The following is an 18325-nucleotide window of genomic DNA, read 5'->3' as shown; positions in this document are numbered from 1 at the left end:
GAGAAGCCGCGTGTTTACAGCGGAGGAAGCGGGGGCGGTGCTGGGCAGAGACCTTTGGTCAGAAGGCCCCTCCCAGTTAAGTGGGGGAGGCCCCACAAGATGCGGTAGCCGTTTGTTTGCTTCTCACTGCCAGGAGGAAATTAAAGAGAATCTGCCACTTCCTTCCGGCCCAATGGGATGGGACGGTGGGGGCAGAAGGCAGGGGAGCAGTGGCGTGGGCGGGCAATCACAAGGGCCCCAAATGGCTGTCATCAGCAGTCTCTAGTGTCCTCTGCCCAGAGCCGGCAGAGGTCTGAACTCCAGCTAGGTGGGGTGGGTCAGACTGAGCGCCCCCCACCCCACCACTCACCTGACCTGGTCCCTTACTAGGGTACCAGATACCCTAACAGTTCCCCCGGATTCCATATCATCTCTCATCAGGAAAGTCAACTGATGGCCAGTGCCTCAGGTTTAGCATCTGCAGAATGGGCTTCTTGGGCTTTCCTGGCTCAACTTGAGTCCAGGAGTCCAGTGAGTATTAAAGGTGATACCCCATCCCCCACCTCTATCTAGGATGGGTAGGAGAAATGCTTCAGGAAGCCCCAGTTCTGCCCAGAGGCTGGAAGCAGACTAATGCCAAGACATCCATCCATGGGTAAAGAGCCAGGCTGAAGCAGCCAGCTGGTGGTAAGGGTGATGGGTGTCTTTATTGCACTGTACCAATGTCAGGTTGGGGAGGTGCCACCTGAGAGCTCCTGTTTTCAAAGGAAATACTGAGGTCGCTGGGAACTTAGCTCCGCTGCTCAGACCCACTGAGGGAGATGGGACACTCTGGGCACCCCTTGGCCCGTGCTCCAGGCTGCTGGCCCAAGCCAGAACCTCTCAATTCCTGTCCAGCAGGGGCAGAAAATTGTCCAATGGCATCTGGCTGATGCTCTGCACCCACAGCCATCCTAGGGCCAGGCCCAGGGAGAGGCTGACCAGGGAGGGACAGTGGTTACCAGCCTTCCAGGGGGCTCTCTTGACCACTTGCCAAGGCTACAAAAGGCTTCTTGCACAGCTCCCCAGGCATGGCTGGCTCCTGAGTTCTGGGATCCCCAGGGTCTTGGTCAAGGGCCTCCCGCTTGCGCTTGTGCAAGGAGGGGCTCTCCTCACCCAGCCGACCCTCTGGGAGGCCCTGGCTCCGCAGACAGACGATGGCTGCAGCCTGTTCCGCCAGTTTCTTGGACTTGTCCCTGGGTAGATGAGGTATGGGGCAATAAGGCAGGGAGATAGGCAGACTGGTTACAGGTTGAGAGGCTGAGAGGCTTGACTCTATACACCCTTGGCAGAAATTCTGACAAACCTGGGGAAGGCGTCATCACCCAGGGATACCACTATCTAGGTATACTGGCCCCCCTAACCCTCCCAGGCCAATGCGAGGATCAGGCCCTGCCGCCAAGCCTCATGCCCACTGATGAGAAAACTCACCACAAGGTAGACTGGTACTTTTGTTCAGCAACAGTGACAACAGAACAGAAGAGGCGATCCAGAGGGCGCTGGACCTGGTAGAGAGAGAGCAAAGGAAACAGGGACAGCTACATGAGAGCCAGAAGGCCAAGCCCTGGAGGCCTACCTGCCAGGGTCACGACTAAGGCAGAGAAATGGAAGTACTTTCACCTAAGTCACACAAAGCCTACCTCTATCACATGCTCCTCCCCTGAAGGGCCTGTATGCCTCTTCCAGAGAAGAAAGGCAAATAATACAGTCAGCGACATCCCAGTGTGTCAGGAGTTCTGTCATGGACCTAAGTGAAAGGCCATCACAGCCCTCAGCTGGGCGTGACTGTGGAGCGTCCTCCCGCTGACATCTGGATGGGCCAGGTCCCCTCAGGGAGGAGGAGCTCACCGGATGGCAAAGGGGTGAAAGGGGACAAGGACAGGAGCACAGAAAGTACATCAGGCAAGGCAACCAGGATGAGTGGTGGGTGGGGAGCTGAGTGGGTGGGACCTGAAGTGGAAAGACATGTGCGGGGCTCGTGCTCTGTGCTGAGGTGGGAGGGCTGGATCCCAAAGGTGCTGGGGAGCTGATGAGGATGGGAGCAAGGGAGACAGAGTCAGATTCATTTTGGAAGAGTCACTCTGGCAGAGGGGGACACCAGGCCCAGAAGATACAAGCTTGGAGGTCCACAGGCCAGTTCAGAAGAGACAGAGCAACCTAAACAGGCACGGCCATGGGAACCAACGGAAGTGAAGCAAGACTACCTCAAAGTTTCCACTGAGGAGCCCAGATGTGGGGGGCCCAATTCTGTGCCCCACTGGCTGAGGCCTGGTCCAAAAACCCGTCAGTCTAACTTTTAGGTTGGATCATCCTTCCTAAGCCAGTCAGCCCTTTCCAGAGATGAGACCCCTGCCCAGGCAATGCCACCAGAAGGAACTGGCCCAAGCAGTACTTACTTAAGTCTCTAGTTCAGTTTTATGAAAGCGTCCAGAACTAGACAGCAGGCTCACTGTCACCAGGAAGGAGCTAGTGGCAACCAGCCCACAGAAGGCAACACCAGACTCCAGTCAAGCGGTCTGGAGTCCAGGTGGAGCTATGGGCGGGCTGGGGGCCACAGTGGCAGCGGGAGTGCGTGGGCTGGACGAGGGCAGGATACAGCCAGGAACTCACCGTTTCATACACCGGCTGTGCCAGCTTCTCCCTCCGGCACCACTCCAGCAGGCACATCTTGGGGGTGATCTGGGGTGAATATGCTCGCCTGGGGAGAGGCGGGGAAGGGGTCAGGGCCCAACGACCATTAGCACTGCATTCCTCAGCAGGGGCCTGACTCAGTGCCTGGAGGAGCTGCAGGAACTGAGACCACAGACTGCTTCCTCAGGACACCTGCTCCGAGTCCCTGAATCTCCCGCTTCTGTCCCACCTGCAGCTCGGGGCCTGCATTCTACCTGAAGGGAAGACGGGCTTCAGCTGCTTGGGGAATCAGGATGGGAAGTGCGCTCCAGCCTGGAAAACAGCCTTCAGCAGCCAAGAAGGGAGGTACCGTTTGCCTCTCAAGACAACCTCAGGAGGGAGTGGGTAGGAGTAGGGAGCAGGGTTGCCACATAATGGTCTCAGGCTCTAGCTTCACCCCGATTATGTACCCTGAGTGTCAGTGGGCACAGTGGACTCGAGCTCCAGAGCCAGGTGGTGACAGGGACGGAAGCACCATATTCCAACTTCCCACCAGGAGCTCTTCCAGGGTATGACTGTCCAACAGTTGAGCCCACATCCCGCCTCCCAAGTCTCTGTCAGACAAGACTGACTCCTTATCTGGGTCTGGGGACCCAAGAAAGGCTCAGATCCTAGATCACAGAGGATAAGGGCCAGGGCCCCATTTGAAGCTGAGTCACTGGCTGAGGCAATAATTGGCCTGAGGCTACTTCTGCATAGAGACAGCACCACAGGCCTAACAGGGGGCAGTGAGGGGTGGACTGCTCAGCTAGATAAGGGCTCAGGGCCTGCGGCTCTTTTGGAGCTTCTTATGGGCAGTTAATTCCTGAGGGCCAAGGTAAAAACCGGGGCTTCCCTGGTGACTCAAATGGTAAAGAATCTGCTTGCAATGCGGGAGACCTGGGTTCAATCCCTGGGTCAGGAAGATCCCCTGGAGAAGGAAACGGCAACCCACTCTAGTATTCTTGGAGAATTCCGTGGACAGAGGAGCTTGGCGGGCTACAGTCGATGGGGTCACAAAGAGTCAGACATGACTGAGCGACTAATACTTTCACTACTTTTTCAGGGAGAAAACACATATTTTCAGTAACAGAAGGGGACGAGTCTCCCCAGATTGAGTTGTGGGAGGGGACGGGTCAGGAAAAAGGTATAGTTTAGTCACCCTTGGAACAGCATGCACACCCTGACAGCACTGCCTGGGCTTTCAGGGACTGTCTTCTCCAAAGTGCCTTCTTTGGGTTGCTGAAAACTGAGAACAAGCATCCAAAATAAAGGAGGCCTGTGGTCCCATGGCTTGGCATTAACCAGCCAGCTTGCTGGCCCAGTCAGACCTGAGGACTGGCCCTGGCCCACGCTGAAGCCAAGCTGGAGACCTACCGGTCAAACTTGATGGCCATCTTAATGATACCAGAAGTGTCTTCAACTGGTCCCTCTGCTTCCTCTGGGCTCCTGGCCAGAAGTTTGGCCCGTCGGGCATCCAGCTCTCGTGTGGTCTCCTCATAGAAGGCACCAAGGCCAAAGGCCTCACTTTGAAGGGATGAGAAGAGTAGAGCAAGCCCCTTAGTGCAGCCGGCACGCAGGAAACTGCTGCAAAAACCCAGGGCCCGCCACTGAGAAATGTCCCCTACATGCACCGGAACACTACCAGGGTTAAGCCATTGGAAGGTGCTTCCTACACATCCCTGAGATCAGCCTGAACTAGCAAATGGAGAATGGAGCAGGTGCCCCCTAAGCGTGAGCACCGGAGAGCAGGCTGGGCTGGGTGGAAAAGGTTCCAAACATCACCACAGCCTTTCTTCCAAGGAGGAGCACATAGGCAGGTGTCCCCAGCCGGCAGTGAGTGAGGTGAGCTACACAGACCAAGCGCTGGGGGGTATGCACAACCTCATTCTCATGTGGGCCCGTGGGAGGAAGACACGGAGGCCTGACCACTGACTGGTTCCCCACTTCCTGCCCTGACCACAAACAGTTAGGCCAAACCTAAAATGAGATACCACCCAGAGCAACAGAGTGATAATTCTTGAGAGTTGTCCCCGAGCTCACAAGGTACTGAAGTCGAGCTGGTTAAGCCACATGGGAGAGGGACAGACTGAGCACCACAAGCCCAGGGCGAGGAGGAAGGTTCTGGCAAGGCTCTTCCCTCTGGGAGCATCTTAAGGACTGGAAGATATTCATGAAGATGGCTGCCTGAGAGCGAGCCTGGTCCAGAAAGCCTTCTCTGGGGGAAGGAGGGTAGAAGCAGCGAACGTGCAGGGGAGAGAGCATCTAGGTAGGAGGCCCCATACAAGCACAGGTAGTCAGGGAGCTGTGGGGACAGGCATGAGGCCAGGGTGTCATGGCCCCCAAAGTCTACCACCTGAGTTGGAGCTCCAGCAGATTTGGAGAACCAAAGGGTGGCCTCTAGATGGGGTGAAGGTGTGGGAACAGGCCGGGGGTTCCATTCTAAGACCCCAAGTCTGCTAACCATTGGATCCTGGTGGCCTGGCATGTGACAGATCTGTGACCAGGAAAGCCCCTTCCTCCCCAGGGATTCCCAAGCCCAGCCCTCACCTTCCTCCATCCAACTGGTGCCCTAGTTTCCAAAATTCTGCTGCTGAGATCAGTCCAGGGATAGTAGGTTCTAAAGCTTTGCAAGTACCCCCATCTGTGAGGCAAAGCTGTACCCCACAATCTGCATTCTGCAAATCCACCCCCAGGGTCCCCTGGTAGTCAGTTTATGGCTCAGGGTCAGGTCTGGGGCATGTCTGCATGGACAGATGAACAGCCCGTGTTGCCCCTCTCACCAAATTTCCTGGGAAGACTGGGCAGCGTGGAGTAACCTTCCCTGGGGTGATTCCAGCTGTTCTCGCAGCATCTGGCACAAGCAGTATTTGGTGTTGGTGTAGTGGTTGTCATACTGCACGGCCTGCGAGAAGAACCACTGTGAGTCCCCCTACTGCCCAGGCAGGCTATGAGCCCGCGCTGCTCTGACGGCGGGGACAGTGGCTCCAAGGAGGCCTGAGGGGGCCTGGAGCTGAGGCCCCACAAAAGAGCCACCTCCACCTTGGCCATCTACTCCTCTGGTTAGTGACACAAGGCTTGAGGGTTGCAGCCAAGGCCCCCGGTCAGGAGAACACTCTACCTCGGACAGGCTGACCAAGGTCCAGATGTGCAGGCAGCTGCTCCCGCATCAGCTACCACTGAGGACCTGCTGCCAAGCATCCTCCATGGCGGGGAGCGGGCAACAGCCAAGCTCTGGTGTGGCAGAACCAGCCCCAGGACAGGGGTGAGATTCCTCTACTCCTTATAACCCTGGCGGGCACCTGCCACTCCCACATCTTAAACAGCCTGTCTACAACTTCCCCCAACATGGGAAAACCCAGCTTCATGGACCAAGCATGTTCACATGTGTCACGAGCTCGACAAATAGGTACCAGTACTCAGATGGGGAAATGCAGGCTCAACAAGGCAAGTCGAGTGCCTGGGGATGCCCAGTGGAAGTCAGCCTGGCTGGGGAGGGCAGGAGAGCAAGGGTCAAAGGGTGCCCCAGTCCCCCAGAACCCACCCCTCCACCACCTACCCCCTACACTCTTCTAATCCCTCCACCTAGGCCTGTGTCTTCAGTGCCTTGCCTCAGTGCGTCACGACACAGCAGGGACCCAGGGGTAAGTCCCGGCCAGCAGCAAGGGCTTGACTCAGCTTGTCTGGGACAGAGGCACCTGGCTGGACCAGAAGCAGCCCTGCCTGTGCTGGAAAGCCACTCCCTTTCTCTGGCCCAACACACCCTCATGAGGTGCTGCCAAGGGATGGGCTGTGCGGGAAGAATACCATCACCACTCAGCCAGTGAGAGAGCTTGGCTCTATTGACCATGCCATCCCAGCCACAGGCCACCAGCCAGCCCACCTAGGCTGAGCCCAGCCCCTCACCTCTGGCTGACCCAGGCTGTCAGAGAGCCTGGCGGTCACTCACCTGGCCGATAGGACATCTGGGACCAAGGGGATGAAGGCTGCAGCAATGAGCAGAAGAGGCCTGAGGACAGAGGCTGCCGGCTCTGGGCATAGGCCTCAGGGCCTCCCCCACCCCCAGCTCGCTCAGCACTGAGGATACCCACATGTCATGGCAGCCACAACTGCCCAGGCATGGTCACGGCCGCCCGAGAGTCTGAGAAGCTCCTGACCCCCCAGGTGGGTGGGGGCTCCGGGACTGAAGAGGAGGGTGGGAGTCTTCTCTGGTGAGGACTTCACTCTCCGCTCAGCCTCCCCTCACTGATGAGGAGTCTGAGGACCACTCACTGTCTCTGCCGACAGACACACACACACACAGCTGGCCACAGAGTCCCATGGGGTGTCCGGGCTGCGCCAGTGAGACATGGCAGGTGACAAAAAACTTCTTTACAGGAAATGCCCTGGCACTACCATCACCATTCTGGTGGGAAGAAAAAGCTATTCCCCAAGGAAAGGGCTAACGTTAGGCTACTTCCTGAGGCAGAGAGTAGCCTAACTGGAAACGACATTTTTGCTTATTTTGCTTTCTGGGAATTGCAAGAGAAGAGCTTGAGAAGTGATTCTGACTGATGGCCAGGTGACATGTCTTTATGGAGAGAATCTGCCCTCAGCAACAGCTGCTATGATGGCTACTCCTGGCTGTGGCTGCTGAAGTGCCAACCCACTGGCACTGTGCACACGGGGGGCAGAGGGGTGACAGGGAATTAGAGAAAGGTATCATGGGTTAGGGGCCCCGACAGCATCCTGGATCCAGAGGCCCGTGCAATGACCCCCACACCTCGGAGGCTTTAGAAGGGGATGATGGTAGGGCAGCCCACTCTTCGCACTGCAGCCAGGAAAACCCAATGCCTCGCAACACGACAAAGAAAAGGAGAGGAACCACATGGGCTGCCGGGGGCTGGAGGCTCACCCAAAGCACTTTCTGCAGAAAGCAGGCAGATAGAGAGAAAAATTTGTTGTGAAAAAGTGTATAGACGTACATATCTGATGTACTTTTGCATGACCTCTTCCAAGGGCCGTGGACCCTCCTTGAGGAAGATAGACGGGTTCCACATGGCCGCCCGGGCCACCATCACTGAAGAGGCTGCCGTGGCTCGTCGGAAGTCTTCTATATCCAAATACCCTTGGATGTGGTCGTGAGATCCGCCACTGAAAAGCAACAGCCAGTGGGGATGGGGGGTTGGTGAAGGGTAGCCCCAGCCTCGTACCAGCATTGTCAGAAACAGGCAACTCCTGGATCTGCTGCTTATTAAGTATGTGGCTTTGGCCAAGCCCTTCAGCTATGACAGCTTCGGAGACTGGAGAGCACAACATGCACCCTGCTGCGGGGCCAGGAACACTGAGTGAGATAATAGAGAACAGCAGCCCAAACCGTGCCTGGCACTTCACAGGTACTCAGGCACATTTACCCTCCCCAGCCCCCCATTCTCAACAGTGACTAAAGCCAGCCCAGGTCCGAAGGACAGGTATCTGTACATGGATACAGGGATGACAGGAAAAGCCCCAGGCTGTAGGGGCCCTACATGCCCACTAATGGCTGGGTCAAACCCTAGAAAGGGAACAGACGCAGGGCGGTCGTGAGAGGAAGGAAGGAGGCCTGGTGTGGTTGCAATTTCCCTTCAGGCCATACCATGGCTGCTTGGAAACTGCTCTCTGTCTGTTTCATTAGGAGCCAGGTGGCAGCCTCAGCTCAGAGACAGCACTGCGTGTGGGATGAGGGGTGGAGGAGCTCCCTCAGATAGCAATACAATCTAGGGTCTTGAGCAGCCTCCTCCCCTCTCCAAGCCACCACCAACCCGCCTTGGCCTGGGCAAAATGGGCCTGGTTGCCACCCCCCACCACCCCTGCCTTAGCTTCCCACTCCCTGCCTCTAGGCAGGCACGACTTTCGTCAGGGTTTTAGAACCTCTCTGTTTCCAACTTGCCATTGGGCAGGAACAGGGCTGAGCTGGACTCCCAACTGGCTGACACAGGCCAGCTCCCCAGTGACACCAGGACACTGCTGTCCAGCTGCTGAGCCGGCAGGCTGGTCATCGGTCCCCGACACCTGCCAGGATCTGGGCTTTGGCCTGTGACCTGCCTCCTGCCCCTGAGCTGCGGCTCTCTGCGCTCTGGCATGGATTGCCTCCCCCTACACCCTAAACACCTAGCCCTGGTATGACGCCACCTTCCCCTGGGGGCCTTTTGGCAGCCTCTTTCTTGCTCTCTCTCTCCCTAAATGCTCCTACCTCGACCCCTCCATCAGAATGCCCTGGACCTCTGCCTACCACATACTTAACATCAGCCGCTCACCAGAGGCCGAGGGACACAACAGACACTTCTAAGCCTTGTTCCCAAGTTCATTTTTGCCACACTCTTGTCTTCTCTTCCCTGAGGGTCATTTTTTGATGCTATCTCATTCCGTTTTCTGTTTGTTAGTTCAAATCCCTCTGAGTAAAATGAGGCATAAAGGACCAAACAAGGAGGAAGGGAGGCTTACTTGGCTATGACGGGAATGGAGAGGGTTTCAGCGATGGCTTTGATGGCTTCGCAGCTGACAGGGTGCTGGGGCCGCTCCTCTCGCTTCCTTGGAGATAAAGAGATGGGGCTGGGGGCTGAGTGCCAAAGGCTGCGTCACACTGAGCCCCAGTGACGTGAGTCAGGCCTGACAGTCCTCCCTGCTGGCACTCAGGAAGGCCATGTGGCCAGCAGGGACAGGGCTCTAGGCTACAGGGCATGGCTCTCCCTGACCCCAGCTGCAGGAGGCAGGGGCAGCGCGGGTACACACCAAGTCCAGCCCTCAGAGACCCGCAGGCGAGGCGTGGCTGTCGGGAGCCGATGAGGATGGTCACATGGCCACCCCCAACTTCTCCTCGCCTCTGCCAGAGATGAGGGATGCTGCCTTAAAAATGCTGCCCCCCCCCAAAAAAAAATGCTGCCCCTACTGTCCTGATCTTGCCCTTCCCTGGGGACAGCGAACAGCTGCTGCCACTCAGACAGGACACTCCCACACAGCTGTCTGTGCTGAGGTCAAGCTGGGCAGCTGATCCTGGGGAGAGGCACCTGGCACGGAGCAGGCCACAGACCATGGCTGTCACCAAGGGTCATGGGGAGGCGGGGCCACAGCTCAAGGCCCCTGAATCCAAGATCAGCTGCAAGAAGTTCCTGTGTATGAGTGAGTGAGTCTTAGGGATGCTAAGGTAAACCCCAACCTGAGTTGTGCTCATGGGCAAACCAGATGGCCAACCAAACAGCCCTTGCCCAGGCCCTGTTTATGGTGTCCCTCTGCTATACCCCTCAACCAAAGTGTCAGGGGCCACAGGGCCCAAGAAAGTCCCATCAATCCAGCCTCCACCTCCACCTCCCCATACCCCTGGCAGCCCAATTCTAACCCATCCGTAACAGCTTTGATAGCCAGAAAGTCCCTCTTTAAACTTGCCCAATTCTGTCTCCCTAGTCTTTCCAGCTACTGGGAAAAAGGAATAGCTTTATTTATTCAGAGAACACTATCTGCCAGGCACTATGCCAAGACTGTATATTCACAATCTCATAGAAGCTTCGCAACAACAGAAACTATCTTAATTTCCAAATGAGGACTGTAGTGCTCAGAAAGGTTAAATAACTTGTCCAGGGACACACAGCCAACCAGCAGCAGAGCTGGGATTTGAAGCCAGGCATCTGAGCCCAGAGCCTGCTGCCTCTGGAAGGGGTGTGTATGTACATTTGTGTGGCCTTTCACCTCCCCCTGCTGGCTTCAACACACACAGCTCTGCTTTGCTCTGTTTTTGTATATTGAAGTTCTGGGTTCCCTTCTCTGAAAACGCTGTAATAGACACACCTGCAAGAAATGGGCTGTTCCTATAAGACCCTTGAACTCACAAGGAACATCATTCAGAAGGGAGGTCACTCCAGCCAACATTTGCCAACCTGGGATTTGGTACACAAGTACATCCTGGACACAGGGAGCAAGTTCTACTGGGAAACCAAGGACAGCCTTCAGCAACACCTCAGCTCTCAGCAGAGAACACATTCGCTACAGACCTAAGGACTGTTTAAAGCAGTCCCTGTGACAGCTGGTAGTCCAACAAGGGCAGACAAAAGAGGCAGTGCCTATAAAAGAACAGCGGTCTGCCTGGGGTCATTCGGGAGAAAAGCTAGTGCTGAACGTAGTGGAAAGAAAATGAGATTCAGAAGCAGAGTTCTAATTCCACCACTTCCTGACTGCATGACCCAGTTTTGAGCAAATCACTCGATCTCTAGCATTTGCACATCCTGAGGGCAGGGGCGTTTCTCCTTCCCTTTGGTGTGTCTGTATCTCTAAAGTTCAGTGCAGTTTCTACCACCCAGTAGATGCTCAATGAATGAAACAAAGAAAAATGCAACCCCAGAAAGGGTTAGACTGCCCTCCAGATTCAGGGGGTGTCAAAGAGCTGAGCAGAGCTAGGCTGGGTACATAGAAGAAAAGCTGGTAGGTGCCCGGGGTCTGGTGAAGAAGCATCAAAATGGCTGAAGACCTCCCTGCAAGTCAGTCACTAGCAAGGGGACAACTCACCTCCCGTGAACCGCAATGGCGGCGATGCCAGTCCTCTCTATCCGCTTCACAAGGCTCAGGGTGTCTTCCAGCTGAGGGATGGGGCCACACAGGGTGGTTACTGCAGCCACAGAGGGAGCAGCTGCCAGCTCCCAAAGTGGACTCAGATCTCCCGACTCCTCCAAACCTGACCCGTCCCCTCAAGAATCATTCACACCCCTCAACCAACATCTCCAGAGAAAATGGACCTTCAGGTGTAACACATCATCCTTACCGATGGCAGGATGCGAATCTTACAGGTCACAGGTCTGCGCGTCCCTTTCACAAGAGTGCTGAGGATCTATGGCAGGGGAGAACACAAGAACATCTGCCTCTTCCGGAATAATCACCACAGCGGCTTGTGCTGACGAATTTCACTCCAGACCCGTGTGGCCCAGTGGCACAGACACATTTATGTTCATGTGAATGCATCTGTTGCACACCATCTACATGGAAGCTCTGTGAAGGAAGGAGCTCACCTTTTTTCTCCACTAGAGCCCCAGCCCCAGCAGTCCCTTACCTGGTTCATAGCAGTATAAATATATCTGGTAAATGAATGCGTGAGGGAATGAATGTATGGATGGATCTACATACATGCCTGTGCAGGACACAGTGTGATCCTTTGCTGGGACAAACATCAGAATCACCTGGAGAGCCTAAGAAATGCAGAATCATAGATTCCACCTCATCTCTCCTGAATGAGGCAGGGCTTAGGAATATGTGTTTTCAAAAGACTCTGTCCAACATATTCTCTCCTCAAAATGGTTCTGAGGCCTAACGCTGATTGAGAACACATGGCTCACAGCTCCATTCCTGTCTGAAGGCATGTTCCCTGAGTGCTGTGCCAAGGTCTGCCAAGTGAAGGAACAGGAGAGCTTGAAAAGGTCCTGGGCCCTGTCCTCCCTTTTGGGGGAGTCAGATATACAGCAGAGGAACGGGCAAAGGAAAAGACAACATTGTCATCCTATTTAAAAGCGTTTATTTTGCACATTAATTGCAAAGGACTCCAAACACAGATCAAGAAAGTCACATAGGAAAGTGTCAGGGAAGTAACAAGACCAGACCAAGAGTCAGAGACCAAGAAAGGGGTAGATGACACTGCATGTCTGTGACCTTACTATCTTTATCTTCTTCCCTCATCAAAAATTTTGGGCCAGGCAAGCTAGAGGGAAGGTGATCCCAAGAGCCCTCTTCCAAGAAACTGGATCCCTGTCTAGCAGAGCAGAGGGGACACTCAGGCAGCCGTTACCAGCCTGGTTCTAGACAGGAGGGGGCAGCAGACAGCTGGATTACAAGAACCAGTAAAGGAGACACTGGACCAAGAGGCTGGGCTGTCAGGACAGATCATGGGCAAGACAGGGCCTGCTGGCCCAGGTGCCACTTGAAAACAGTTAGACAGAAGTGAAGTGAGCTTCTGAGGTGAGCTGGGAATGCTGCTGCCTCTTGCGTACAATGTGCCTGAAGAAGGGCGGTGGTGAAGACAAAGCAAACAGCACAGGTGGGAGAAGCCAGGAGGCCAGAGGATAACAGAAATGCCTGTATGTACATGTTAGGAAGAAAACCACCCCTAAGGGTGGACACCCACAACTGTCCACATACACTCCAGCCTGCAAAGAGGTGTCTGAGGTCATTTTCTGTGCCTATGCACACCCAGGAAAAATGAGAAGGCCCCTAACTCACAGACATGCTGGATTTCCTAGACCCCAGAGACAGAGGGGCTGGAGGGATGTACAAGGTTGAGCTGCTGACATGGCAATGGCACCTCTTAGCAGTGGCGCCTCATCCCATGCTGTTAGCACGTGGGAGGCATTAGGGGGGCTTAAGGCCCAGAGACAGAAGTGGGGATGGAGGAGGAAAAGGAAATCAAGGTAGCTAGAGGAACAGCAAGGAGAAAGCTGGTGAACTGACAGAGAAGAGTCAAAGGTGCACGTGGTGTGACAGAAAATGTTACTCCCACATGCCCTGGCAGCTCATAGCACTGGGTGGCAAACATCAGTCTGACCCTAACGGCTTGTAAACCTGGCCACCAGAATCACAGAGGAAGGGGACCAGAGGGGACTAATTCAGCTTACCTCGTATGGCCCTAGCTTGGCTTGCTCTCATACTGATGATGGACTCTGTCCGTGTGCAGGGGACCCACTGGGAGAGGCCAATCCCCTATGCCTTGACACATGTGGCCACTGAGAATGTCTGCAACCCCCAGGTAGGCTGGCCTGTGCTCTCATGATCTTCTCAGAAGGAAGAGAGGCATATAGAGGTGGTTCTAAATGAGACCTCAGGGCCCTTGGCTCTCGGCTGACATGTCCCTAGCCCTGGGCTTTTCAGGAACACCAAGGCTGCTGCAGGATGGCTCAGGGGTTCCTGAACCTGGCTGCATGTCAAAATCACCGGGAAGTCTTTTAAAAACTTTCCAGACCCTGATGGAGTGAGTAATTCCCTTAATCTCAGGGGAGGGGAGGGGAGGGAAGGTGCTCCCAACAGCTCTAGCTCACAGGCACACTTAAGAGACCTCTTAAGGGCAGGACTTACCTTCTCGATTTTGTCAGGATCTGACAGCAGGGCAGCTCCCATTCCTCCCTAAGGAAAAGCACACACAGGGGCTCTTAGAGCTGGAGGAGGGCGGCTCCTCCCTGTAGGATGGCAACCTGGCAGCACCTCACACCTGCCTCCCAGAAACCAAGGTCCACTGGTGATCAGCACTTCTCCTGGGCAAGCAAGAAAGCAGCAGCATCTGTGCCCACAACACCAAGGATCAGTTTGACGAATTCTAAAAGGCGTCACTCTGATCCCCTTAGCAAGACCCGCAGATCTACCTAGAAACGGGTTCTAAAAAATTCATTTTTCAGCACTGCCCATTTCCTATCGAGGGTTTCAGTGCCTTATTAAACTAAACCCCACCAGCTGCCAAGCCTCTTTAAAAAAAAATGGATTGGTCTTCCTTTGAAATGAGATCGAATCCACCTTCTTCCTATCCTACCGTCACTTGCCACCACTGCCAGCAAAGCCACACAGAGGCACACAGGCTGCAGATCATGTCCAGACCCCGCTCCCCTGCCAGCAACAATGGCCTCTCAGTCCTGAGCACTCAGCCCAATGTCAATCAAAATCCCCAACTAATGGAAACCAACAATCCCCAGAGCCACTTAACATGAATAACAGTCGTCGTCTCTTGATGGTGAGATTACTGATGATTTTCCTGTTTTTGCTTTTTTTTTTTCTTTGGCCTTTTCTATATTATCCAAGCTCTGGACAATGGTATGAATTACTTTCATAATTGGAAGAGGGGGGAATGTTAAAAATCTGAACCCATTCAGAATGAGGTGAAGGGAAGAAAGACAAATCCAATAAAGATATGCTGTCAGAAAAAAAAAAAAAAAAAAGATATGCTGTCAGTATATAAACTACAAACTAATGAATGCTCAGGGAATGTGCTCAGAAGGTTTAAAGTTAATTACAGTTTAATGTCATGTTTCAGAAATACACATTAGAACCATGGAGAATGCTGAACCAGTACAGACTGAGTCTGCATTTCAGAGGAGAACGGGAAGAGCAGGGCTTCTAGCCCTGGACTACCTCAGACACAACCTTAGAGGCCTCGAGGAAGCCCTGGCCACTGACCCGGGCTCCACTGCCCCTCCCCTCGCACACAATCCAGCCCTGCCTTGTGGAATCGCAGAATCTAAACTCTGGTCTTTCTGCTCCTTCCCCAGCAATGGCTTTCCTAACTGTCATTTCTTTCCTTCCTCTCTCCTTCCCTCCCTTCCTTCTTTCCTTTCTATTTAACTTCTTAATTTGCTTTTTTGAATAGGCGACATATTAAAAATCTTAAAGGTTCAAAAGGATGAAGAGTAAAACTCTCCCTGCTTAGAAGGAGAAAAAAACTATTCAATTTATTTTTTTTAATATGACTTCCATTTCTGAACCATAAGAAGAGAGCAGATATTCAGCTGGCAGGTACTAGGTATGGCGCACTGGGAGGTATCTGTTCTGACTGGTCAGTGCCAGTGCTGTGACCTTGTTAATTATCTGGAGTAGCACCCCTGCAAGGGAACCTTATTTCTTCTGCAAAACCAAAGGAAAACTTAAGTTTCCTTTTCCAGGGGAAACATGTGTCACCAGTTTCTTGTGTATCTTTCCAAATATATAAAAACAAGTGTAAATATATATATTCATTCCCCATTTCCCACACAGAAATGGTGACACATCATATACAATTCTGCTCCTTGCTTTTTTCACTCCATGATGTCGGGGGTATATCCCAACCATTTCAGCTCTGCTCCATACACAACTCAGGTGCATGAGGGAATAATTAGAAGGTAGCAAAACAGAGCCTGATGTTTTCAACTCCTTGCGTGCATGCTCAGCCATGTCCAATTCTTTGCCACCCCATGGACTGTATTCTGCCAGGATCCTCTGCCCATGAAATTTCCCAGGCAAGAATACTGGAATGGGTTGCCATTTCCTACTCTGGGGGATCTTCCCGACCCAGGGGTTGAATCTGCATCTCCTGCGTCTCCTGTGTTGGCAGGCGGGTTCTTTACCACTGAGCCACTTAGGAAGAGACAAGGGTAAACTTCCACGATTCCTTGAAGCAGTCACCCACAAGGTCCTCTGGTTTTCAAGTACCCCAAGGGCCTTTCCCTCAGGCAGTCTCGGCGTCTTGGCCTAAAGCAAGGGTCCTCAGGCCAATCAACTCCTGAGAGCAGACTCTGGGCGTGGGCTATGGGGACAATCTGCCACATCTAGACTGCAGACCCTCGAACCCTATGATCAGGTTTCCAAGGTGACCCTGCAGCAGTCCTCTGGTGCCTTACACTCAGTTAGCTCCAAGCTGCCCTTTACATCCTCTCCAAACCACCTCTTCCTCCAGCAGTCCCAATGACACTGAGACCAACCATCCTCTTGGCTGCCAGTCTATCCTCCCTCTGCCCCCACAACTCACCCCACCTCCCACTCCCAGTGTGATCATTTGCCAGCCAAGCACTGTCAAATTCTGCCCCAATTTGGCTTTTCTTCTCTCCATCCTTGGTTTCTCCTGTGGACTCAAGATATTCATCTCGGATATCTGTGTCCTGACCTCTAGCCTCTTTACACTTGAATCCACTAGACACATGGCTTCTAGATTAGCATTTCTATTTATAGAATATATTTGGAAAGACACACAAGAAACTAGCAACCCTGGCTTCCCCTGGGGGAAGAGACTAAGTTTCTGATCACAAGCCTTCTCTGTTCTGAAACAGGTCAGAGATATCTAAAAAGTCAAAGTTCAGTTAACCTGGTCCCAACCAAGATTTTCAATCACATGTTCCTCTGTTGCCTCTTCCCCTCCCACTGCTCAACCCTCTGATCAAATCAAGGTTCCCTGCCTCTACTGCATATTGGCCTCCAAGTCCCAGCTTATACCCCTCCCTTGGCCTGCCAGGTCCCAAGACTCCTCCTCAGGGACCACATTTCCCCACAAGAGCCTGCGTTTAAGGGCTGCCCTTCTGTTCCTTTCTCAGAGCTTCCACTGCAGTCCTGTCTGGTCTCTTCTGATACGACAATTGGGATATATATATATATTGCATCCTCTATTTTTATCATGAAAAAGACAGAGCTCTGTTCACATTTTTCTTTCTTTTAACATTTACAGCATTATTACTTGGGCACGAGTGCTCTGTGTGTGTGTGTGAATATTTATTTATGTATACATGTGTATGTGTATGCACATCTAAAATTTTTCCTGGACTTTCCTGGTGGTCCAATTGTTAAGAATCCACCTGCCAATGCTGGGGACACCAGTTCGATCCCTAATCCCTAATGTGCAGGAAGACTGCACATGCCTCAGGGCACATGCCTAATCCAGGAAGACTGCACATCTGCTCCAAACCACCTCCAAAACCAAGATTGCACATGCCTCGTTGCTTCCCAGCTACTGAGTCAGCAGGCCCTAGAGCCTGTGCTCTGCAACAAGAGAAACCATGGCAATGAGAAACCCATGCTCCACAGCTAAAGAGTGGTCCCCACTCATCGCAATTAGAGAAAGCCAGTATGGAGCAACAAAGACCCAGCACAGACAAAGATAAGTAAATAAAATTAAAATTTTTTTTCCTGAACCATTTGAGGATAATTATACATATATATATATATATATACACACACACACACACACACACACATACACACACATATATGTATCTCATAGCTCTTGACCCCTAAATATTTGTGTGTATTTTCTAATAGAGATATTCTCATTTAACCACAGAAGTTATCAACTTCATATATTTTCATTGATATGGTATTTTTTAGCTCATCTACCATCATCTATATTCCAATTTTGCCAGTTGATCTAATAACATGCTCTTGAGCTTCCTGCTCATGAGTACAGGATCTAGTCCAGAGTCAGGCACTGTACTTAGTTGTCACCTCCAGTCAGCCTCCTTTAATATGCACCCTACATTTGTGAAGAGTACAACAAAAGCAGTTTACCTTGGTGGAATACTCTTTAGGACAGCCCATGTTGACGTCAATACCAGCCACATCATTTTCTCTGGAAAAACATGAAGGAGGAAAGGTAATAAATATTCAACTTGTGGGTAGGACATAAAGTCAAAAGTATGGGTCTGAAAAAAAAAAAAAAAAAAGTATGGGTCTGAGCTCCTGAAATTCTTACTGGCCCTCTGAAACACACCAACCCTCAGGGACAGAAAATGAAAAATCCTGTCTCTAAAATATGCAACCGCCTCTCCTCCTGGGCAGAGCTCCAGAAGAAGAATATAAGGTGCTCACACATGTAGGAAAGGCTAGTTGTAGAGAATTCGGCAAGCTTTGAGTTGTATCAGATGACTCGAACGTTGAGTGACAGCCACACGGAACTCCATCCCAGAGTTCCAGTCCTAACTGGGTAGTGAAAGCCATTTGCCGATGCACAAAAGTGACCCAGGCACAAGAGCCCTTTCCCAGAGCACTGGTTTTGGTGGAAGTGGGGGACTGTCTTGGTGTGCTCGGCTGCATAGTTAGCTTCCTCCAAACAGTCCTCAGATGTAGAAAGGACCCTTTCCTCATCATCTGGTACATACACAGTTACTTGTCTGTGACCAGCGGCAACTACTACCCAAGTTTCTTCTCTCCTTCATTGTAATTAATA

At 52.6% G+C, this 18325-nt stretch overlaps 1 protein-coding gene across 6 annotated transcripts in view; it reads right to left on the bottom strand.

Annotated features, from left to right (window-relative positions):
• Positions 1 to 661: 661 nt before the first annotated feature.
• The window catches only part of DUS2 (dihydrouridine synthase 2), a 32477-nt gene continuing 14813 nt past the window's right edge, over positions 662 to 18325 (bottom strand). For 5 of the 6 annotated variants that reach the window (XM_061138772.1, XM_061138777.1, XM_061138773.1 and 2 more), the window contains 11 exons: positions 17668 to 17728; positions 13729 to 13776; positions 11435 to 11500; positions 11182 to 11252; positions 9130 to 9216; positions 7632 to 7800; positions 5451 to 5572; positions 4045 to 4254; positions 2629 to 2716; positions 1450 to 1523; positions 662 to 1214 (listed from right to left, as the gene is read on the bottom strand). In XM_061138772.1, the coding sequence (XP_060994755.1) occupies positions 977 to 1214; positions 1450 to 1523; positions 2629 to 2716; positions 4045 to 4254; positions 5451 to 5572; positions 7632 to 7800; positions 9130 to 9216; positions 11182 to 11252; positions 11435 to 11500; positions 13729 to 13776; positions 17668 to 17728 (1234 nt within the window). In that variant the 3' untranslated portion in view covers positions 662 to 976. The remainder of the gene's footprint in view (positions 1215 to 1449; positions 1524 to 2628; positions 2717 to 4044; positions 4255 to 5450; positions 5573 to 7631; positions 7801 to 9129; positions 9217 to 11181; positions 11253 to 11434; positions 11501 to 13728; positions 13777 to 17667; positions 17729 to 18325) is intronic. The other variant, XM_061138775.1, reaches the window with a different exon arrangement.

The sequence above is a fragment of the Dama dama genome, chromosome 4, assembly GCF_033118175.1.
Source record: "Dama dama isolate Ldn47 chromosome 4, ASM3311817v1, whole genome shotgun sequence".
Taxonomy (NCBI): domain Eukaryota; kingdom Metazoa; phylum Chordata; class Mammalia; order Artiodactyla; family Cervidae; genus Dama; species Dama dama.
The sequence above is the reverse complement of the archived record's forward strand: the minus strand, read 5'-3'. Positions and strand labels throughout refer to the sequence as shown.